The sequence below is a fragment of the Ovis canadensis genome, chromosome 14 (assembly GCF_042477335.2).
Source record: "Ovis canadensis isolate MfBH-ARS-UI-01 breed Bighorn chromosome 14, ARS-UI_OviCan_v2, whole genome shotgun sequence".
NCBI lineage: Eukaryota > Metazoa > Chordata > Mammalia > Artiodactyla > Bovidae > Ovis > Ovis canadensis.
In genome coordinates, this window is record NC_091258.1 from 68,976,159 (window position 1) to 68,998,549 (window position 22,391).

Consider the following 22,391-nt stretch of genomic DNA (forward strand, 5'->3'; position numbering starts at 1 on the left):
AACTAGACCTGTTAGTTCTGCCAGGATGAGTCCCTGAAAGGATCAAGGTACCTAGCCCTTGGTCACCTCTCAACACCCAGGTGGGGCCCCCTGCCCCACCTTAGGAGGTTCTGTGCAGTCAGTGGTGTCAGCGCTGATGACACCCAGAGGGGTCTGGCTTGACCAAGGTACATCAATCTGTACTGGGAGGAAAGCTAGATTCCTGCTGTCCTTTGAGACTGATGGGCAGTACTTGGTGTGTGTGGGTTCACTGAGCAGGTGATAACTTCCACACTGCCATTCTATCCTGCTTAGTCTCCAAAATGTCCAAGACAGTGGCCCAAGTTTTCTCAGGATCATTTTGTAAATGGGTGGTGTCCCTGCTCCTCCTGGGGGCTCCTGCTCTCCAGCAGAGCCACCTCCAGAACCAACTGAAAATCCTAGAGTTTAAATCTTATGACACTATGTTAGAGCAGCACAGTAGGTTGCCCAAACCACTTAATTGTGGCTTAAAAATGTAAAACTTGCCACTTCAAAAGACATGCAACATTGGGACTTGGTGTGGTGATCCAGTGGCTAGGACTACTCCGAATGCAGAAGGCCTGTGGGTTCCATCCCTAGTCAAGGAACTAGATCCCACCTGCTGCAACTAAAGATCTAAAATCCATGAATGGGAACTAAGACCCAGTACAGTCAAGTATTAAGCCAAATGTTAAAACACTTTGGAAGATTACATGTCAGACTAGGAGAAGGTATTGGTGAATCATGTCTCTTGAAGGACTTGAATGCCAAATACATAGAAAAATTCTTAAAATTCAGTAACAATGAGCCAACCAACAAAAACTTAGGCCCAGAATTTGAAAACGGCTTTCACCAAAGAAGACACAAATGCTAATAAGCATGTGAAGAGATGCTCGTCATTCCCCATTAAAGAAGATAAATCTCCAGGCATAACCTTAATCATTCCTGGGGGAGAAATACAAGGAATCAGAACCTCTGGGCCAACAGAAGGAACGTTCCCCCCAAACTGCCCAAAGTGAAGTGAAGTCGCCCCGTCGTGTCCGACTCTGCGACCCCATGGACTGTAGCCTACCAAGCTCCTCTATCCATGGGATTTTCCAGGCAATAGTACTGGAGTGGATTGCCATTTCCTTCTCCAGAGGATCTTCCTGACTCAGGGATCGAACATGGGTCTCCCGCACTGTAGACAGACGCTTTACCGTCTGAGCCGCCAGGGAAGACTAAACTGCCCAAAGCACCCTCCAACAGCACTCTAGTCCCAGATCAGCTTCAACTCCTGGGCTACAGCAACCTTGGACACACTGGTCCTTGGGCCGGACACAGAGGAATGGCTTAACAGGCATTTCAGTGCTCACTGAGGAGGGGGCCCTTCTGTACTCTAATGTTTGCATTTCTGTTGTGAAATGCTAGGAAATATCAGATCTGTCAGAGACAGGGAAATAAGCCCTCAAGTGATAACTAAGTTGGCTGAAGTTTGTTACCGAGCACCAAAGCTGTTCACACCACAGTCCAAAAAATTCAAGGTGGTGGTTTGTAAGCAGCCTTAAAAGAGTAATGAAATTAAATAGAAATTTTAAAAAAATCAATGTATTATAGAAGGTAAAGGAGAGAGTTTAAAGACTTAAAAATCAGACAAGTTGACGAAGGCAGGGGAGGGTAAGACAGAGATAAGTGTGTTTGGTCACAATACAAAAAGGATTTCCTACTGTTGAGTTGTGATCAACAACACCTAGAAGCTAAGGACCTAAACATCTCCAAATTGCTCTCACCCCCTCAGAGTGGAACAGTGTTACTTTTATTTGCTATTCCCTTATCATCAAAATCTCACCAGCTGCTCTTAGCAATTTGCAAAGTATTGAGCATTTAAGACACCAGACAGGAAATCATACCTAATCTCACCACCTGGAGATGTAAACCACTAGGGCAATGTCATGTATTTCCTTCCAGGCTTTTTTCTACATTAACTTTCATACACAGTTTAGCACATATTGTAGGCAGCAACTCCAGGTCCCCCCTTTTTAAAAACTAAATATAAATTCTTTCCAAGTTATTCAAGAACTCTAGAACTTTTTTCTTAAAAAAAAAAAATTATAAAACAACTACAAGGTCACTGGGAGGAAGACACAGCAGGTTTTAAAACAAAGTCTCTCTTCCTTAATGCTATCCCAGAGGGACTGAAACAGTGACAATTAAAAATGAACCATTCATCACTTATATGTGAACTCTGAAATAGAACACAAGTGAACTTATCTATGAAACAGAAATAGATTTCATAGAGAACAAACCTGTGGTTGCCATGTGGGGGGTGAGGGAGGGATGGGTTGGGAGTTTGGGATTAGCAGATGCCAACTATTGTATATAGAAGGGATAATCAACTGTATAGCACAGGGAAATATATTGAATATCCTGTGATAAACCATAAGGGAAAATATGAAAAAGAATGTGTATATATATATATGCAAAATTGAATCACTTCACTATACACCTGAAACACAACATTCCAAATAAACTATAATTCCATTTTTTTAAACTGGAAAAAAAATTAAAAGAATATTTTGTGACCCCTGACCCCTGTAGAAGTTTGTTAGAAGCATAGATTGTATATTCTAAAGGCAGTGCTTAAAAAAATCTTTACTAGACTTGTAAGTGGAAAAAAAAAAAACCCTCATGTTTTCTTCTAATATATAGCTTCTTTTCTTCATGGCTTCATTTCTCAAACCTACCTAAATTTTCTGCAGGTGGTCTCACACTTGTCCTAACACAAAATTACTGAATCGTTTATATATTCCCCAAGGATTTGCATTGCACCGGTCATCATAAGCTAAATTCTCAGAGTTGGATCTATTTTTGGACTTCCTAGAAGATATATTTTAAATATTTACATTAAAGAAGTTAACTTTTTACTTAAATGTGACATATTTACTTAAATATTTATATTGAAGAAACCAACTTTTATTTGCAAAAGAAATTGCATTTAACACACCCACACAAATATAATAATGTACCAGGATTTCTTTTAAAATTATTAATTCAAAGGCAATTCGAAGCAGAAGAAAACATACATTTAAGTCTTATATATATTGATTATGAACTCAATGCAACTTTGTACACTGAACTGGAACAGTCTAGCAAAAGCCTAAATTTGAGGTCTTTGGTGAATGTGAAGTCTCAGCGAGAGCTCTGGGAAAATTCAGGCCAAGACTTAATTAAGGAAAGAGGCCAAAGTCTGGAGTTTGAATTCTCCCAAGGCCCAAATCAGGGTGTTACAAGACACAGGCTTGTTGCCACCACTGGCCAGAAGGGGGCCTAGTACGCAAAAAGTGCGAAGTGCATGTAAAAAGGACTCGTGTTCCTTCTTTAAAAGTTCATTTAAGTTCATTCGCTCAGTCGTGTCCAACTCTTTGCGACCCAATGGGCTGCAGCACGCCAGGCCTCCCCGTCCATCACCAACTTCCGGAGTTTACTCAAACTCATGTCCATGGATTCCGTGATGCCATCCAACCATCTCATCCTCTGTAGTCCCCTTCTCCTGCCATCAATCTTTCCCAGCATCAGGGTCTTTTCAGATGAGACAGCTCTTCACATAAGGTGGCCAAAGTATTGAAGTTTCAGCTTCTACATCAGTGCTTCAAATGAACACCTTAGGATGGACTGGTTGGATCTCCCTGCAGTCCTAGGGACTCTCTTGAGTCTTCTCCAACACCACAGTTCAAAAGCATCAATTCTTTGGCGCTCAGCTTTCTTTATAGTCCAACTCTCACATCCATACATGACTACTTGAAAAACCACAGCTTTGACAAGACGGACTTTTGTTGGCAAAGTAATGTCTCTGCTTTTCAATGTCTAGATTGGTCATAACTTTTTTTCCAAGGAGCAAGCGTCTTTTAATTTCTTTAAAGGTAGGTGATTAAGAAGGCAGGGAACAGATTGCTCAGGTTAAATTCCCAACTATGCCTCAGTTTTTACATCTGCAAAATGGGAACAATTATCAGAGCCATCCTTAGTGTGTTAGCACAATTCTGCGTATATGGTAATTGCTATTAGATTTTTGCTTTCCAAAAATTTGTAAAGTAATAAATTGATATTCGGATTTGGACGTGCACTGACCAACGCAGTAGATAACTAGCTCCATGTGGCTATTTAAGTCGAATAAAATTTAAAATTGAGGTTCAAGTCACAGGCACCCCAGTTACAGTGCCAGTGGCCAGTGTGTTGGACAGCGCACAGTATTTGCATCAGAGCGGGGAGTACTATTGGACAGTGCTGCTCAACAATTAGCAGAAGCCCTTTTAATTTTTTTGTAATTGAATTAAAAATTTCAACGAAACCACTCTCTGGGGAAAAAACGGCCCACAAATGAAAACGACTTTTCTAAAATTCAGAAGTTCATGGGTAGTGTCCGTCCCTCACAAAGATGGCGCTTCGCAGCGCGTGCATGTTCCTAACACTTTCTGGTCTCGCGCCCCGCAAAAAGATGGCCGCCACCACAATCCGTTCAAACCCTGCACGGACACAGACACGAGGTCGCAAACCCCACGCGGTCTCACTCATCTCAGGAACATGGCCGCTTCCGATAACTCTCGCGATCACATAGGCTGGTTAAGGCTGGCCACGCCTTCCCAACGTGACCTAGCATGCGGGCGCGCAATGATGGCGTAAGACTCTCGCGAGACAGTGTGCCGCTTCCCGCCCCTCTGCCTTGAACATCATGGCGGCTTTCATTCTGTCTGCGAATCGCGTGCTTAGGTAGGACCGTTCGCCAATCAGAGTCTCGCCAAGGCACCGCCCCAAACCGTGTCTGCCCCGCCCCTTTGTCGTCACTTCCTCTCTAACCCTTGTGCAGTCGATAAGGAAACCCGGACGCCACTGCGGCCTTCCTTTTTTCAGGCAGCCGGGAAGATGGCGGACATTCAGGTATGGGCTACGGGCCGATGCGACGCTCCGGGGTCTGGGTTTCAGCGGCGAGTCCTGGAGAGCGGGACTCCGCGCTCCAGTTTGGGGGTTAATTTCCCAGGGGTTAATTTGGGCAGAGGGCAGTTGTCTTGGCGTTAATCTCGATTAGCACCTCGTAAATGTTCCCTTGTAGCTCGGTCGGTAAATAATCTGCCTGCAGTGCAGGAATCCTGGGTTCGATCCCTGTGTCAGGAAGATCCTCTGGAGAAGGAAATGGCAACCCACTCCAGTATTCTTGCCTGGGAAATCTCATGGACAGAAGAGCCTGGTGGGCTGCAGTCCATGGGGTCGCAAAGAGTCGGGCACGACTAGGCGAGTAACATTTAGACTTAAATGCTGGAGGCTCCGCATTTGGGGTTTAGTAAAAATCAAGATTTACAGAGTACTTTTTATTGCTTTTTGGAGGCCTTAGGCTGTAGGGTTAATCCTTTGAGAACTGACTTCTAAGGGCCACTCCAGGAAGCCCGTCAGTTTGGTATTTAATTCTGGAGCCGCCTATGTTAGTTAAGGAGTGCATCCTGGTTGGATGTCTTTGTGTCTTGAATAATTTTTGCTGAACAGTTTTGGTGTTTGAGGCATGGTTTTGTATCGCTGGGGCTTTAAGGATTGAATGCTCCAGGTGGTAGGAGGTGTTTTAGACCATAAATGCTGATGTAACCCTGGGTTCAGAGTTGAGTCTGAATATTTGGGTTAGTGTCTTGGAAGATAATTCTGGGGCGCTTGGCACTGGTGGCCAGAGTTCAGGGAGTTAAATACTCGACAAGATGGTATGGGATTTTGTGAAGCTTTCCGGGCCAGGTTGATGCCTGCTCGGGTCTTACCAGCTTCCTCCTCATCCCTGTAGACAGAACGTGCGTACCAAAAGCAACCGACCATCTTTCAAAATAAGAAGAGGGTCCTGCTTGGAGAAACTGGCAAAGAAAAGCTCCCTCGATACTACAAGAACATTGGTCTGGGCTTCAAGACTCCAAAGGAGGTACGGGCACCCTCAGAAGAAAGGAGGAGACCCCTGTGTCCCTGCACATGTACCCAAACTGAGTTGACCTATCCGCATCTCAGTGGCTGCTGCTGGGAACTGTAGTTTGTGTGTTTAGAGAGGCCACGCCCCTTGTTCTTTTCAGGAACTATGTTTAGGGCTCCCTAATCCTCCTTATCCCTTTAGGCCATCGAGGGCACCTATATTGACAAGAAATGCCCTTTTACGGGTAACGTCTCCATTCGAGGGCGGATCCTGTCTGGTGAGTGAGGACCTCCAGGGGCTTGGGTTCAAATTCCTGGGTCTGAGGAAAGAAGGGCTGAGGACACTGAGGCTACAGGGTCCTGGGTTGGGGAAGGGGTTGGCAGACTTCTGGTGACCCCAGGGGGACACTTTTGGCAAATGATGTCTATTTCACGATGGTCTTCAGACGCCCACCCTGGGCAGTGCTGAGAAGGCCACTTGGCACAACTGATGCTGGAAGCAGGGCTTCCTGGGAACCCTACTCAGCGGCCCCCTGCTTCCCGGATGCCCCAGGCTGCCTATGGCTCCCTTCCCTGTGGGGCTTGACCAGAAACTGCCCCCCCGTCCCCCCAGGCGTGGTGACCAAAATGAAGATGCAGAGGACCATCGTCATCCGCCGAGACTACCTTCACTACATCCGGAAGTACAACCGCTTCGAGAAGCGCCACAAGAACATGTCCGTGCACCTTTCTCCCTGCTTCAGGTGAGCAGGGTTGGCTGCCCTCCTGGGCAGGGAGGAGGGGTTGGGTTGCACAGGAGCGAGTGGCGTGGGACCAGACCTGGCTGTAACAGGACGCCCTGGCCGCCGTGTGGAGGTCATCAGCTGTTGGGGCGGGTAGTAAAGGGGTCCTGCATCGCCATCTTTGTGAGCCTCCAGTGCCCTGCAAAAGACATGAAGAAGGTGGTGGTCTGTCCCTGGAAGGGTCGGACCGTCCTCTGCATGGCCTGGAACCCGGGGCCTTACCCATTGTGCTCAGTAATTACCTGGGGGAGGGCGAAACTGGAAATAGGAGCTTGGTCAGGGTTTGGAGGAGCCAAAGCTGAGAGGCTCCGCCTAGAGACATGAAGATGCCTTTAGGGCCTGCTGAGAGCAGAGCCTCCCCTAACCCAGCCCTGCTCCCCTCCACAGGGACGTCCAGATCGGTGACATCGTCACGGTGGGTGAGTGCCGGCCCCTGAGCAAGACAGTGCGCTTCAATGTCCTCAAGGTCACCAAGGCTGCCGGCACCAAGAAGCAGTTCCAGAAGTTCTGAGACTGGACCTCTGCCTGCTGCCTCAAACACAATAAAGTTATTTTCCCAGGCTCTGGAAAGCTCTGGCTGTCTGCCCCTACAAGAGGGAGGGGTTGTCCCCAGGAATTAAGTGGGGTTGGTGTAGAAGATGGGATTCGTCTACATCTTCTGGGGGCATAAAGATGGGGCCCACATCCTGCCTCCTGCCCTCACGTCTGGGTGTAGCAACCTGTATCAAGATGCTGCCTCCTCTGATGTTTTGGTCTTTGTTACCTTTTGGTGTTGCGCACATGAGGCCTTTCTACCTGGTGTTGAGCTCCCCCTGCAAGTCTCTGGGGAGGAAGTGAGTGAGGGTGGAGGTTCCTGGGTTCTCTAGACTCTGAGCCTTTTCTGGTCTCTGTGGGGAGGGGGAAGAAGAAATATCCGCCCTCTTGGCTTTGCTGGGCGTCAGTGTCGGTGTGTTGGGTGGGCTTGGGTTCAAAGCTGCCTGTTGGCAGAGTTGAAGGTCTTGAACTCAAGGTGGGATTGTCTTCTGACGGGAAAGCAAGGCACCCACCTTCCCCTGCACATCCCGCCAACCCTCCTAAGTGAGCACCATGCCTGTTTGCAGATGAGCAAACTCATCTGAGGGGGCAAGTTCTCTGCTTAGGGTCCCAGGAAGTACCTAAGCTTGCAGGCATCAGATGATGGCGACTACTTTGCCCAAAAATCCTAGTAAGGAAAATGGCCTAGAGGGCATAGCGAGGCCAGCCAGCAGTGAGGGGTCACAGGCGGCTGCATGGATAGGAAGTCCCTCAAGGTGGGACTGAATCAGGACAGACCAGATGGGGTGGCTTTGGGTGAGGAGAAGCTGGAGATGGGGAAAAATGAGGGCAAGGCAAATGAAGGGGAAGAGATTTCTGACAGCCAGACAGGGCAACCTTTAGTGTCAAGGGTAAAAACTCAGGAAATGGGGAGAGCTCAACAGTTGGTATTAGCAGGAAAGGCTTTCTGCTAGAGAAATGGGGAAAGGAAGAGGGACCTTGAGTGTCAGAGATGTGAGACACCCCTCTGCTGGACACCAGTCAGATGGAGAAGCAGGTACAGAGACAGCAGGTGCAGACAAACGCCGAGGAGAGAGAGAGCAGAGACCCTCACCTGAGCCACAACGGGGCAGAGATGGAGGCTTAGGTTTAGGGGAGGCGCTGGAGTTACCCCGTTAACTCCAACCCGGAGGCCTGGTGCTGCTGGGATCCCCAGGTCCCTGCCTCCCTGTACCTGTACCAGGGACCGAGACACACACTGGTACAAGGGTTGGGAGACAGGGCCGTGAGGAGAGAAGGGCCGCTGCCGCTGCTGCCACCGCCTCTGGGGACTTTGCGTCTGGACCGGCCCGGGGGCTCCTTTTTACCCAGGCCTGGTGAGGGCGGGGGTTCCTGCCAGAGGAAGTGGGGCCGCATCAAAGAGGGCAGGAAGGGGCAGGGACGGGTCAGAAGGGGGCACGCCCCGAGGTTCAGCCTTCGAGCCCGCCCCACCTGGTGCTGGAGGGTGGGAGACCCCGCGGAGGGGCACTGGGACGCAGAGAGCGGAGGACAGCGATGGGGGCCAGGGAAAGGCAGATCCGGAGAGACAGGACGGGGAGGACCGGAGACCCCGAGGGGGACCTGGGGCCGCTCCAGGAGCCCCCACCCGCAGGTGTTTCCGTTCGGGGTGGGGCCACCGTGTTTACAACAACAACAGGCCCGCTCCTCTGTTTCCTCCCAGCGGTGGGTTGCTGGGCGTCTCCTTGGCACCCCATTGTCAGGCTACCTAGTGTCGGGTGCAGCCCTGACCTGGTGGGGACCTCCTGATGGTCAGTGCACAAAATCCAAGGAGAAAGTCCCCAGGGCCCTGTCAATTCTCTGTTCCGATGACCTGGAGGAGGACATTACCTGCAGTTCTGTTTGTTTTGGCTGCTCTGGGTCTTCCTTGTGGCAAACGGGCTCTTTGTGGCAGCGTGCAGCCTTTCTCTAGTTACAATGCAAGGGCTATAGAGTGGGTGGGCTCAGTAGTTGCCCCGCAGCATGTTGGATCTTTGTTCACTGACCAGGGCTTAAAACTGCATCCCCTGCATTGGAAGGCGGATTCTTAACCATTGGACTGAGACAGGAGATAGAGGGGCTCCAGGTTAGACATTACAGCTGGCCTCCTGTTTGCATTTCACGGAGCACAAAGATGTGGGCTTCAGGCTGGATCCGTAACAACTGTTGGCATTTCCTAAGATGAGATAAATGAGCTCCAGTTGAGGAATTTACAGTCAGCCTCCTGTTTGCTCGGCAAAATGGAAGTAACAACAGAAACAGGGTAAATAGCCAGTGTTTGTCTCTTGTAAACACTTTAAGGTAATAGTCAGGGCAAGGACAAAGAGGGGCAGAACCTTGTTCGAATAAAGGATTACGGGATCTTCACTCCCCCTCTTTTGGGACAGAGGAGACCCTACACATGCGCAAAAAGGCTCCTTGGAGGCCAAAAATCGGGATAACACCAGGCCATAATGATTCTTGCTCAGAAGCCTTCACTTTGAGATCCATCTTGGCTGAGCGGTGCGTGCGCACCCAGGGTAAGTGTCCCAGGGTAGGCCAGGTGTGGAAAAAGGAACCAGATATTGGGCTAAAGGTAAACAAAGACCTGGGAGAACTGACCTATATAAACGACTTAACCGCCTCTTCACCGCGCTCCTCCTCACTACGGGGGACGCCCACACCCTCTCTGTCTGGGTGTGTGTCTCTGCCTGGCTTCGGTCTTAACAGAGCAAACCACTTCTGTGTGTGCGCTCCCCACATTTGTTGTTGTGCTCTGTCTCTAACAATAAACTTTGTACCTGCTTTTATAGTTTCTGCATCCGTGATAACTGCATTTTTCACTGGGGCCAAAGAGCCAGGGAAAAATAGTCTCTAGCCTCTACCCCTTGCTGGTCTGGGGGCCAGGATTCCAGGCTACCCAGTTCATTTCTTGGGAAGGGAATTAAATCTCGCTTCAAGCCACTGCTCTATGCTGCCTCCCTGAGACCAGGACCACCAGGAGGGTCCCCACCTGCCCTTCTCAGAGCCCTGTGGCAGCTAGAGACATGACTCTTGGGCACAGCTCACAGCCGCAGAGCTTGGCCTCTACCTGCCTGCTCCTCCCACCCTCCCTGCACCCCAGACTTGCTCCCTGCTCTGAGCCTTTGCGCTGGCTGTGTCCTCTGCCCAGAACCTCTAACCCCAGGCTTCCACTTGCTGCTTCCCACACCCCTTAACCTCTAGTTCTCACCAACCTCTTTCCATGTGGCAGAATCTCCAGCCCTTCCAGTGCCCCCTCCCTGCCTGAATGTCCCACATAGCCAGGAAAGCCTGGTCATGACATATTTGTATATTTGTTGCACAGATCCTGTATGACCGGGCACACTTATTAGTTAACCTGTTAACTGCTGGAATATAAACTCCAAAAAGGGGGGAAAAAAATCTCTGCAACCCTGGCACCTGGAACAAACTGAGTGTGCCGCACACGTTTACCCGAGTGCATGAATCCTTTTAAGGTTAAATCCCAAATGAATTAATTTTTAAAAAAGTTAAATCCCCACATTCTCACAGGCCAGCCTTGACCCCTAGCATTACCCCAGATCCGTCTCTTGGTGGGTGTCTGAGCCAAAGATCAGGAAAAGGAAGTTTTGCTATAACTCGCCACAAGTAAGGGGAACACCAGGGACGCTCCCCAAAGGAGTGTCTCGCCAGCAGCAAAATTGGGGAAGTTTTAAGCTAAGGGAACAAGCACATTCGTGGGGCGGGGGTGGTGGAGCAGTGGAGAAATCAGCACAGAACTGGGGCAAAGTTCGCCCGAGCCCTAACTGTAGTTATTGAAGTCTGGAGGGGCAATATCATTTGATCCTTCACCTGGGTGGGGCCTTAGTTACTGCAGAACTCAAAGATTGTATCAGATAGTTCTGTATATACTTTGAGGAGGAATTAGGACTGTTTTATTGTTTCTTGACAGCTTTTCCTTTTTTCTGTATGCCCTCTCTTCCAGTAAAGAATCTGTCTGCAGGAGACCAAGGTTTGATTCCTGGGTCAGGAAGATCCCCTGAAAAGGGGAATGGCTACCCACTCCAGTACTCTTGCCTGGAGAATTCCAGGGACAGAGGAGCCTGTCGCAAAGAGTCGGACACGACTGAGCGTCTCACACTTTCACACTTTACTTCCCTGAAGATCACGGATGACTGAGACCTGTTCAAGGGCAAGCACTGAGGCCAGGCTTAGATCACAGATGGCTTAGGCCAAAATGGCTTCTCTTACATCAAGAAAGCCACTCCTGGTTCTTTTTCTTCAGGGACCCCCAACCTATCGGCTTACACTGGGTCTCAAGGCACAGAGTGACCGGAAGCAGTGAACTTGCACAGAAACCTCCCAATGTTAGTATGAAGGCTGCAGGCTCTGTTGCAGAGTCTAGCCCTGCCCTCATTCGCTGCATAACCTTGGGCATGTTATTCCGGGAACCTCGGGGCTTCAGCTTCCTAACCTGTAAAATCTTGCCTCCCTGCCCCTTTGGGAACATGAAATAGACTTACCTGTGTTATCGGGGGTAGAACTAGTTCTAGTAAGAGATGCTTCTTAAGGAAGTGATTGTGTTACATTCCTGAGCCTATTGTTAGAGCAAAGCCTAGTGAGACCTTGGCGAAGCCTTGCTGAGTCGCCTTGGCCGGCCGGAGGACAAAAGTCTTTGGCAGGGGACTTCCCTGGTGGTCCAGTGGCTATGACTCTACGATTCCGACACAGGGGGCCCAGGTTTGACCCCTGGTCAGGGAACTAGATCCCACATGCCACAGCTAAAGATCCTGCATGCCGCAAATAAGACCTGGTGCAGCCAAACAAATTTAAAAACTAAAAAGTCTTTGGCAGAAGGCCCTAGAAGTATCAATGGTTATGGAATCCTGGATCTGCTACAGCAAATCCTGGTGGTTTGTCATGGGATCTTGAGACTATTTTAGCATGCTTCTGGAATATTCTGTTGCATGCCTCTTATAGGTGTCCCCAGTGGTCATTTTCCAGGGAAATTAGCTCCAAGCATGTTTCAAAGCAGGCTCCCAGCTTATGATGACAGCAGGTGTCAGGCCTGTTACATGAAAACAGGGCAGATACTGGTTATATCATAATGTTTTGCAGCCTCGCATCTATCAGAACAGGCCACAGGAATATTCTGTTATAGCCAGACTGGCAAGCATCGTTGCAGCCCCGTGTAGTATTATAGCACGACCTATAATAGATTATAGTGGGACCTCAGGGTCTTGTAACATTTTTTTTTTTAATTTTCCCTGTGGTCCCAGTACATGGTATGTGGGATCTTAGTTCCCCCACCAGGGATGAAACCTGTGCACCTTGCTTTGGAAGCACAGTGTCTTACCCACTGGACCGCCACCAAGTACGTCCATTGTAACTGGTGGTCGCAATATCTGGGTTAGATGAGAGCCAGCACATGCGTCTTATGTGTGGAGCAGGCACCTGGATTCATTTAACTAGCCCTAGGACTGCAAGTGGAGTCTAGGAATATGGAATTGGAGCGGCTTCAGATGTGTGAGCAGCCTTGCTGTCGTATGTGAGCACTTCCCTGAGTTTTCCATCACTGGAAAACCCTGGAGTTTCGCATTACAGTAGGTCCGAGCTCTGTAGTATTTAAACAGAGACCCACAGATTGTTCCAGGGGTGCATACAGATTCTGCTAGAACATTCTAGAAGTTTTAGGGACCTATTAAACCAGCCCCAGGTCTTTCACTACCGGCTTCCTTCATTCTGCTGATGCTTCCTGTGCTGGCCCCTGGGGATGCAAGAGTGAGCGAGGCAGAGCCAGGGCCTGCCTACCATCTAGTGCAACCCTGGGGACTTTCACCGCACTGAGTGGGAGGCAGGCAGTGTGGGGAACAGGTTACTACTACGCTCTACTATGTGCCTCGTGCCAAACCTTTGATTCACTGAAGCCTCTCTACCGAAGGAGGCACGATTATTATCCCACCTCCCAGATGAAACTGAGGCACAGAGAAGCCTACCGGAAACAGAGGGGGTTTGGTTTCAAACTCTGGTGTGATTGCATCTTGGGGTCAGGAGGGGGCGCTACAGTGCAGGGGAGAGAGGAGGGGCAGATGTTAAGGTGGTGATTCAGGAAGACAGCTCAGAACTGCCAGGGGCTATGTCCCCAGACACCAAGGGCAGCACCAGAAGTGAGCTCCCCAGGCCGTTGTTCCAAAGGCACCTTGGTTCGTTTTGAAGTTGGAGCTAAGCGCCCATATTTTCATTTACCCCTGGGCTCTGCACATTTCATAACTGTCCTGATGTTTTCTATTACTTTATTGTGGGCCCCTGGCGATGTGATAGTAGGACCCCACGGAATCTAAAAGGCATAGGCAGAGGGACTTCCCTGATGGTCCAGTGGTCAGGACTCGGTGCTTTCACTGCTGGGGCCCAGGGTTCAATCCCTGATCAGGGAAACTAAGATCCTGGAAGCTGCACGGCACACCCTGCAAACACCACCCCCCTGGGGGAAAAAAAAAAAAACAAAAACATGCATGAGCAGGGATCATTAGAGCATAGGACCCTGGGGATAAGATATGAGATGCTGCAAATGGTCCCTGGAGACACAGAAGCTTCCAGCACACTTAGCAGCGATTCCTGGTGGGTATTAAGGGACCTTGAGAGCTTTTTCTTTTGAAGCAAGAAGGAGGAACATTATGAGGAATGTTCAGGTCGGACCTCTGAGAGGCCTCGTGGCTAAACCCCGAGGTCATTCTGACAGGAGCAAAGGAAGACCCGAATGGGGACACTACAGCAGAGTCAAGGGAGGGCACCCTCCGTGGCCGTGACCATGCTGGGCTGGATAGTGTTCCCCAAAGCTGCCTATGCCCTAGAGCTCCAAAGCCTGTGACTGCATGACCTTGTTTAATAAAGGGAACTTTGAAGATGTGATTAAATTCAGGATCTTGTGATGGGGAGATAATCTTGGATTATCCAGGTGGGAGCAATGTCATCACAAGGGTCCTTAGAAGAGGGAAGGTCAGCAAGTTCCTGAGAAATGCGGAAAGTTTCTTGCCTGGTTCGCCAGCAATGCAGGAGACGGCAACAGAAGTCGTGGGTTCGATCCCTGGGTCGGGAAGATCCCCTGGAGGAGGAAATGGCAACCCACTCCAGTATTCTTGACTGGGAAAAGCCCATGGACAGAGGAGGCTGATGGGCTACACTGCACGGGGTTGCAAAGAGTCAGACACAGCTAAGCGCGTGCACACACACACACACACACACACACACACACACGGTTAAAGACGTGTCAACTTGGCGGGGCCACAGTGCCCGGATGTTTGGTCCAACATTATTCTGGATGTTTCTGTGTGGGTGTCTGGGGGTGAAATTACACTGAAATCAGTGGACTCTGAGTAGAGCCGACCACCCCCACCATAATGTGGGTGGGCCTCATCCAATCAGCCGAAGGTGGAAAACTGACCTCCCCTCAAGCAAAGGGGAACCCTGCCAGCAGATTGCGTTTAGATTTTATCTGCAAGATGAGCTCTTCTGGGTTTTCCAGATAGCCTGCCTTTGGACTTGGACTGTAATTCTTTCCGGCCACCTCTATCACATTTTGATCACGTGCACCAATTCCTTATACTAAGTCTCTTTCTCTCTATATATACACATCCTGTTGATTCTGTTCCTCCAAGAAACCTTGACTAATACATCATATGACCTAGCAAGTCCACTTCTATGTACATATCCAAAAGAATTGAATACAGCTATGCAGGAAAAAAAAAAACAACAACAACAACCTTGCAAGCAAATGTCTGCAGCAGCATTAGTCACAATAGCCAAAAAAGTGAAAACAACCAAATGTCCATCAACTGCTGAAGGAATGAGCCAAGTGTGGTCAATCCATACGACGGAATATCATCCAGCCGTGAAGAGGAACGAAGTCCTGCCGCATGTTACCATGTGGCTAAATCTTGAAAACAGCATGCTGGGAAATTCCCTGGCAAACCAATGGTTAAGACTCCGGATTTTCATTGCGATCTTCTGCAAGTCCTGCGGGGAGGCCAAAAAAAAAAAAGAGAGAGAGAAAACCCCCACAGTACACGAAATGAAAGATGCCAGATATAAAATGCCACATTAATTTGAAATGTCCAGAATAGGCAAATCCGTGGAGACAGAAAGTAAATTCGTGGTTGCCAGGGGCAGGGGGGAGAAGGGACCACTTAATGTGTCTGGGCTCTCCTTTGGGATGATGAAAAAGTTCTGGAACTAGATCGTGGTGATGGTTGCACAACATTGTGAGTGCACCAAATGTCACTAATAGTAACTCCTTTGTCTTGGGCACTTTACCACAATAAAACAAGTGAATGGAAGCATTATAGCAGGAAGGTGGGCTGGAAGTGGGAGGCCGGATGATGCCCCAAGTATGATGTAGAATATTGGGTCTGTGCATTACTGAGGTCAAACCAGAAGATATTAAGGAACTGCAGGGGCACTTTAAGAGGCCCCTTGGGAGAGGAAGGAAGAAATGTGGAAGCTGGAGGACTTTTATCACTGCAGGCGTTAGTGACCTTGCTGGGGTGGGGGGCGGACAAGGAGGTAAGGAGGGGACCCACACAGACCTCCAAATTTGGCACTCGGATAATACTGATTGTCAACTTTGTCATGAATTTGCTGGGTGGCGGACATTCTCAAGATAAGAAAATCAGGGAGCAACAGTGCAAGAGAGGAAAGAAAAAAAGACAAAAGTTTCTCCGAGAGAGGCAGAGACGGACACTCAGCCAGACCAGCCCCTGGGCCCGGGGTGTGCCCTACAGCTGTAGGGGCGGGGTTGGATATTCCTGGAGTCGAGGAGCCGTCGTCTCTGGACAGGATGTGAGAGAGGAACTGGGGTCTCCAGTAACGGGAGCCAGCTGGGGCCGCAGAGGGAAGGGATCGCGGCTGCCAGTGAGTCCAGAGCTGGGGCCCCCAGACCGAGGGAGGAGAGGGCCGGGCGCAGGACTCCCCGGTCTCAGGGACTAGGGCGTCGGCGATCTGGACTTTGGGGGCCGAGGGAGGAGGGGACGGGGCTCGCGGGTCTGAGGAAGGAGGAGGAAGGAGGAGGAGGCGGGGCCGAAGTCTGAGCCAGGAATCTCAGCCTATCCAGGCTCTGTAACTAATTAACCAGCGCGGATCAAATTAGTGGGTGAAAGTTCACCGAGGAGGAGGGCCTTGTTGTCATCCTCCCCCCGGGATCGAGGTCCTCCACCTGCAGCCGCGGGCGCGCGGGGTAGCCGAGCCGAGCCGGGCCGGGCCGAGCCGGGCCGGGCCGGGCCAGAGCTGCGGGAGGGGCGGGCCGGGGGTCCGGAGGAGTCACGCGCCCCCTCCCGCCCCAGGTCTCCCACTCAGGATGCGGCTTCCCCGGCCTCAGCCCTGGGGGCTCGGTCTGTTTCTCGTCCTCCTGCCTGGGGCGCTGAGCGCAGGTGAGGGGCTGCCGGGCACGAGGGAGGTGCCAGCCTCCGGGAAATGAGCGAAATCCGAGATCCCCCGCTCGAGCCGGGGGACTTCCTTCTCGGCCGCGTTTCGTCTGGATTCCCACGATCTTTTCTCCCTCTGGCGGTCTGTCTGGAAAACACCTGTCCCCTTCTTCCTGGGACCCGCCCCCACCACCCTACCCCCGACCCCGCCAGGGTCTGGCCCCTTTGTCTGGGGTGGGGTCTTTTCTCTCCCGGGGTGTCTGTCCCATCTAGGTCCCCCGCCCCATCTGCTCTCTTCGCCGGCAGAGAACCATCGCTCGCTCCAGTACCACTTCACCGCCGTGTCGGCCCCCGCCGCGGGGACCCCTGCTTTCTGGGTTTCGGGCTGGCTAGGGCCCCAGCAGTACCTGAGCTACAATAACCTGCGGGCGCAGGCTGAGCCGTATGGCGCGTGGGTCTGGGAAAGCCAGGTGTCCTGGTATTGGGAGAAAGAGACCACGGACCTGAGGAACCAGGAGAAGCTCTTCCTCCAAGCGCTCCAAGTTTTAGGCGAAGGTGAGACGGGGACTTCCTGGGCTGGGAGCCTGGATCCCGGGTCTGAGGGAGGAGGGGACGGCGGGCCCCCTGCTCCCAGGCCGCTCATACGTGTGTGGGCACCCCAGGCCCCTTCACCCTGCAGGGCCTGTTGGGCTGCGAGTTGGGCCCTGATAATGTCTCGGTGCCGGTGGCCAAGTTTGCCCTGAACGGCGAGGAGTTCATGATGTTTGACCCCAAGCTGGGCATCTGGGATGGTGACTGGCCTGAGTCCCGGACGGTCAGCATCCAGTGGACAAAGCAGCCAGAGGCGGTCAACAAGGAGAAGACCTTCCTCCTCTACTCCTGCCCACACCGGCTGCTGGGGCATCTGGAGAGGGGCCGAGGCAACCTGGAGTGGAAGGGTGAGAGACCCCCTGATCACTGCAGGCCCCCTCCATTCCCAGGGCCTCATCCTCTTCCCCAGCCTCTCCCCGTTGGCCCCCCTGACTCCAGTCCACTCTGCTCTCCCACAATCCTATCTCTGAGGGTCTTCCTCCACCCTCAGCGGTCCCCAGCCCCTCTCCTGCACACACCTTGCCCTCGGGGCACGGCTCAGGCCCCTTGGCCTGGCATTGTGATCCCACGTGGCATGGCCTCTGCCCCTCAGCTCAGCCTCGCCTGTCTCCATCTGCTCCACTCAGCCAGATACAGCCACCCAGAGCCCCTTGAGCTCGCCCCAGCCCTCCCATTTCTCCACCTTTGCCAGTTTCACTGGTGCCAGGGGCCACTGGTGTCAGCTTCCACTCTGGCCCTGAGGTTTTTCTCTCACCTCCTTCAGACGCCGCAGGACCTTATGTGACCTCCAGTCCATACAGCACGTGTCACTCTGAGCTATAATTATAGGCATGTCTAGGGAATTCAAGGGCTGCAGTTTAGAGCTCTTTTGTCCTCAGCTTCCCCAACATTGAGTTTCCTGCTTCTGTCTCGGCCCTCAGTTCAGACTCTCCTCCACCCAGGAGTCAGATGAACGTTTTAAAAACATAAATGAGCTCGCATCCCACCCATGCTTAAAACCAGACCACAGATTCGCGCTAATCTTGGATGAAAATCCAAACTCTCCTCCGAGGCCTGCAAGCCCTGCATGGTCTGGCTGCTTTCCACCGCTGTAATTTCACAATGCTCCCAGTGACACTGGACTTCTCCCTTTCCTCCAATTTGTCAGGTTCTTTCCTCCCTAAGGGCCTTTGCTCCAGCTGTTCCCGCTGCCTTTTTTAAAAACAATTAATTAATTTTTGGCTGTGTTAAGTCTTCATTGTGGCAACACTGCAGGCTTCTTTCTAGTCGTGGTGCCTAGACTCAGTTGCCTCACGGCATGTGGGATCTCAGTTCCCCGAGCAGGGATCAAACCCCTGTCCCCTGCATTACAAGGTGGATTCTTAATCTCTGGATCACCAGAGTAGTCCTCAGTGTTCCCTTTGCTTTTGATTCTCTTCCTTGGGCTCCGGCCAGGACTGGGTCCTTCTCATGCTAGAGGTTTGACTTTGAATGTCCACTCTTCAGTAGGGCCCTCCCTTGCTAAAGGGTGCCCCCCAACCCCCATTATTGTCTCTCATACCACTGTTTTTTGTCCATTCATTCATTATAGCATCTTTTATTTATTTATTTTTTTTCTTGAGGTGTGACTTACCTATCTAAAGTACACTGCTCAGGGACTTTCCTGATGGTTCAGTGGTTAAGACTCTGAGCCCCCAATGCAGGAGGCAAGGGTTCAATCCCCGGTCAGGGAACTAGACCCACATGCCACACAGTGTGGCTAAAAAAAAAAGTACATGGCTCAGTTATTTTTTGTTGTTTTTGGCTGTGCTACTTAGGCATCAAACCTGTGCCTCCTGCATTGGAAGCACAGAGTCTTAACCACTGGCCACTAGGAAAGTCCCTGAACCTGGAATTATTTGTCAAGAAGTTTTATATTATGGATTAAAATTTTTAAATAGTTATAGGACCACTACGCAATTGTAAAATTTTTTTCTTGTGTCTGTTTGGGAACATTGTGTCTCTCAGGAATTTGTCAAGTTCATTTAAATTTCAAGTGTGCTGGCTTGAAATTTTCATATCCTCTCACTATCTATTGAATGACTGTAGGGTCTGTCTTATTTTCCCTCAGCACACTTTCATAGCCTGTTTCCCTTTCATTTATTTTAAAAATATTTATTTTTGGCTGTGTCTGGCCTCAGTTGTGGCATGCAGGATCTTCCCTTGTGGTGCTTGGGGTCTTCATTTGGGCGAGTGGGCTTCTCTCTAATTGTAGGGCATGGGCTGGGTAGTTGCAGTGCTCAGGCTTAGTTGTCCTGCAGCATGTTGGATCTCAGTTCCCCGACCAGGGATCGAACCCACGTCTCCTGCATTGGAAGGCAAAATCTTAATCACTGGACCACCAGCGAAGTCCTCCCTTTCATTTACATATACACAAATATTCATTTCTCTGGTAGCTCAGAGAATCTGGTGGTAAAGAATCTGCCTGCAATGCAGGAGACCTGGGTTCTGTGCCTAGGTTGGGAAGATCCCCTGGGGAAGGGAGTGGCTACTTACTCCGGTGTTCTTGCCTGGAGAGTCCCATGGACAGAGGAGCCTGATGGGCTACAGTCCATGCGGTCACAGAGAGTTGGACACGACTGAGCGACTAACACACTCCTCTCATTAGAACACAAGCTCCACGAGGACAGGGACTTTTGTCTCTCTTGTTCACTGCTGTATCTCTAGTGCCTGGAAGAGTGCCTGCACATCCCATGGTAGATGCGTGTATGTGTCATTGTAGGAAGGACTGGAAAAGAGGTGGATACCCTTGTGGTGGGCAGGTTGGGTATCAGTACCCCTAAGAAGGCCTTTCCTCCTTTATCGTTATGTTCTCTAGGCTCAGGCCAGCATAGGGCACGATCAGATGTGGTATGCGGGCTTCCCAGGTGGCACAGTGGTAAAGAATCCACCTGCCAGTGTAGGAGATGCAAGAGACGCAGGTTCGATCCCTGGGTCCAGAAGATCCCCTGGAGTAGGAAATGGCAACCCGCTCCAGTATTCTTGCCTGGGGAGTTCCATGGACAGAGGAGCCTGGTGGGCTACAGTCCATGGGGTCGCAAAGAGTCAGACATGACTGAGCGACGGAGCACAGAGCACAGAGCAGCATGCGGCACGTGGTGGGGCCTGCTGGGTAGAGGGGGAGGAATGGAGGCCTCTCTCCATCTCTGCACAACCCTGGGCCTGGTCCTGGGGGTCTCTGGGCCTGGGGCTTAGGCCTGTCTGCCTGTTCGTCTGCAGAGCCACCCTCCATGCGCCTGAAGGCCAGACCCAGCAGTCCCGGCCTCTCTGTGCTCACCTGCAGCGCCTTCTCCTTCTACCCACCTGAGCTGAAGCTGCACTTCCTGCGGAACGGGCTGGCCATTGGCTCTGGTGAGATTGACATGGGCCCCAACGGTGACGGCTCCTTCTACGCCTGGTCATCACTCACAGTCAAGAGTGGCGACGAGCACCACTACCGCTGCGTGGTGCAGCACGCGGGGCTGGCCCAGCCCCTCACGGTGGAGCTGGGTGAGGTCCCGCTGGGGAACTGTGCTCCCGACTTCCGGTTGTCTTTTCTCCCTCTGCTGCAGCAACCCTTCCTGAGTCTGACTGCTTTCTGCCCCACCGCTGCCAGTTCGTCCAAAGCCTGACAGCCTCTTGTCCTGCGCTGCTTGCCTCCCCAAGTCTGAGTGCCTTCCATGCTGCTGCTGCTGGCCTCGTTGATTCTGGCCACTGTTAACCGCTATGGGAAGTCCTCCCTAAATCTGACCACCTTCCGTCCTGCTGCTGCTAGTCTTCAGGAGTCTGACCATTCGTTGTGTGCTGCTGCCAGGCCTTTATGAGTCTGATGTTCTACTGCTCTGTGTCCATCCCTCCTCTCCAAGTTGGAACACCGCCCACTCCGCTGCTACAGGTCCCTTGACCAGAGTGATTGAGACCCCTCTTGCTACAGCTGGTTCCTATATCCAACCTGGGGGCTTTCTAGATCTAGAACATCCTGGGAGTGGCCTTCCCTTTACCCACACCCACTCTCTACAACCTGGTGCTGGGACCTCTGGGGTTGGGAGGGACTGCAAACCCCCAGTCCCCTGTCCTGACTCAGATGTGGCGGAGGGTCCCTTAAATATCTCACAACATTGTCTGACTGCAGAATCACCAGCCAGAACCTCGATGCCAGTGGTGGGAATCGTCATCGGCTTTTTCCTGCTCCTGACAGTGGCTGCGGGCGGAGCTCTCCTGTGGAGAAGGATGAGGAAGGGGCTGCCAGGTGTGGGACAGGAAGAGGGAGGTGCCTCAGAGAGAGGGGTAGAGACCCCCTCCAAAATCGGGAGACTCATTCCTGCAGGGACAGAGGGGGACAGAGACCCAGAGAGAGATGGAGAGAAAGAAAACTGGAGGGGAGAAAGAGACTCAGGGGGATAGAAATCCATAGCGTAGGACAGAGACTGAAAAAGACACAGACACACACAAACAACACACACCACACACACACATACACATACGTGGGGAGGGGCAGTCAGAGACCTGAAGGATTTCAAAGATTCTAATCATCTCCCCTGTCCCTCTTTTCTCAGCTTCTTGGATCTCTTTCCGTGGGGAGGATGTAGGGGCCCTCCTGCCCACTCCCGGCCTGTCCAAGGATGGTGAATCTTAGGATAAAAATGCGTTCCCAGCAACTGCCGATCATCCCCCATCCTGGCTGTTACCAGCTAATGTCCTCAGGTCCTTTTCATGCTGTGAGACCTCCGGGAATCCTGGTATTTTTGAGCCTCCGGAAGGAGCCCAGTGTCCTCCCTCTGGATTTCTCCTCCTGTGATCTGCCTCAGTTCCCCCTCCTGATATATATGGTTCTTTTCCAGCTCCACATATAACATGGGTTTAGGCCCGAATCGTTGTGTTCTCATCGTTTCAACTTTTTTAGGGAATTGTGAGGGGGGATAAATGGTGTAAGCCTTGGGCTTCAAATCTCTCCTGAGGCTAACTTGTTGCCATGGTGGAATTTGCCAACTTTATATACCAAGTCATGTATTTTTAATGAATAAATTTCACAAATATTTACTGGATGTTTGTGCCAGGCATTTTGAGGAATTCTTGGCTGGAGTCTGATCTGACTTCTTGGTGTAGCGGAAGAGATGTTCCCTCCTTGAGGGAAAGGAAAGCCTCCTCTGGCTCCTAGGTTCCC

At 51.1% G+C, this 22,391-nt stretch overlaps 2 protein-coding genes, 1 long non-coding RNA gene and 1 other non-coding gene across 5 annotated transcripts; 3 read left to right on the forward strand and 1 right to left on the reverse strand.

Moving 5' to 3' along the window:
- The first annotated feature begins 4,642 nt into the window (after nt 1-4,642).
- RPS11 (ribosomal protein S11) lies at nt 4,643-7,265 on the forward strand. Its single transcript, XM_069551224.1, has 5 exons — nt 4,643-4,914; nt 5,798-5,929; nt 6,116-6,191; nt 6,527-6,656; nt 7,083-7,265. Exons 1-5 carry the CDS (start codon nt 4,900-4,902, stop codon nt 7,204-7,206), a joined length of 477 nt encoding a protein of 158 aa, XP_069407325.1. The 5' UTR covers nt 4,643-4,899; the 3' UTR covers nt 7,207-7,265.
- On the forward strand, nt 6,327-6,413 carry LOC138419836 (small nucleolar RNA SNORD35). Its single transcript, XR_011249093.1, has one exon. It is a non-coding gene; the product is annotated as a small nucleolar RNA SNORD35 (small nucleolar RNA).
- Nucleotides 6,566-8,429, reverse strand: LOC138419071 (uncharacterized). Its single transcript, XR_011248851.1, has 3 exons — nt 8,323-8,429; nt 6,938-7,582; nt 6,566-6,834 (listed from the first exon to the last, which is right to left on the reverse strand). It is a non-coding gene; the product is annotated as an uncharacterized lncRNA (long non-coding RNA).
- Nucleotides 8,430-15,637: 7,208 nt separating this feature from the next.
- Nucleotides 15,638-22,272, forward strand: FCGRT (Fc gamma receptor and transporter). 2 transcript variants are annotated; one of them, XM_069549404.1, is made up of 7 exons: nt 15,638-15,782; nt 16,559-16,645; nt 16,946-17,194; nt 17,302-17,577; nt 20,468-20,737; nt 21,360-21,476; nt 21,784-22,272. In XM_069549404.1, the coding sequence occupies exons 2-7, from the start codon at nt 16,573-16,575 to the stop codon at nt 21,861-21,863; spliced, it is 1,065 nt and encodes a 354-aa protein (XP_069405505.1). In that variant the 5' UTR covers nt 15,638-15,782; nt 16,559-16,572; the 3' UTR covers nt 21,864-22,272. The 2 variants fall into 2 exon arrangements, with proteins under 2 accessions (XP_069405505.1, XP_069405504.1); XM_069549403.1 differs by having other exon boundaries at nt 15,691-16,130.
- Nucleotides 22,273-22,391: the final 119 nt, after the last annotated feature.

Excerpts from the sequence above, each read along its gene's own strand:
- RPS11 (XM_069551224.1), top strand. Across the intron at positions 6,192-6,526 it reads TCGAGGGCGGATCCTGTCTG|GCGTGGTGACCAAAATGAAG; the intron begins GTGAGTGAGGAC and ends CCGTCCCCCCAG. Across the intron at positions 6,657-7,082 it reads CACCTTTCTCCCTGCTTCAG|GGACGTCCAGATCGGTGACA; the intron begins GTGAGCAGGGTT and ends TCCCCTCCACAG.
- FCGRT (XM_069549404.1), top strand. The coding sequence starts at position 16,573 with ATGCGGCTTCCCCGGCCTCAGCCCTGGGGGCTCGGTCTGTTTCTCGTC. Across the intron at positions 16,646-16,945 it reads GCCTGGGGCGCTGAGCGCAG|AGAACCATCGCTCGCTCCAG; the intron begins GTGAGGGGCTGC and ends CTTCGCCGGCAG. Across the intron at positions 17,195-17,301 it reads GCTCCAAGTTTTAGGCGAAG|GCCCCTTCACCCTGCAGGGC; the intron begins GTGAGACGGGGA and ends TGGGCACCCCAG.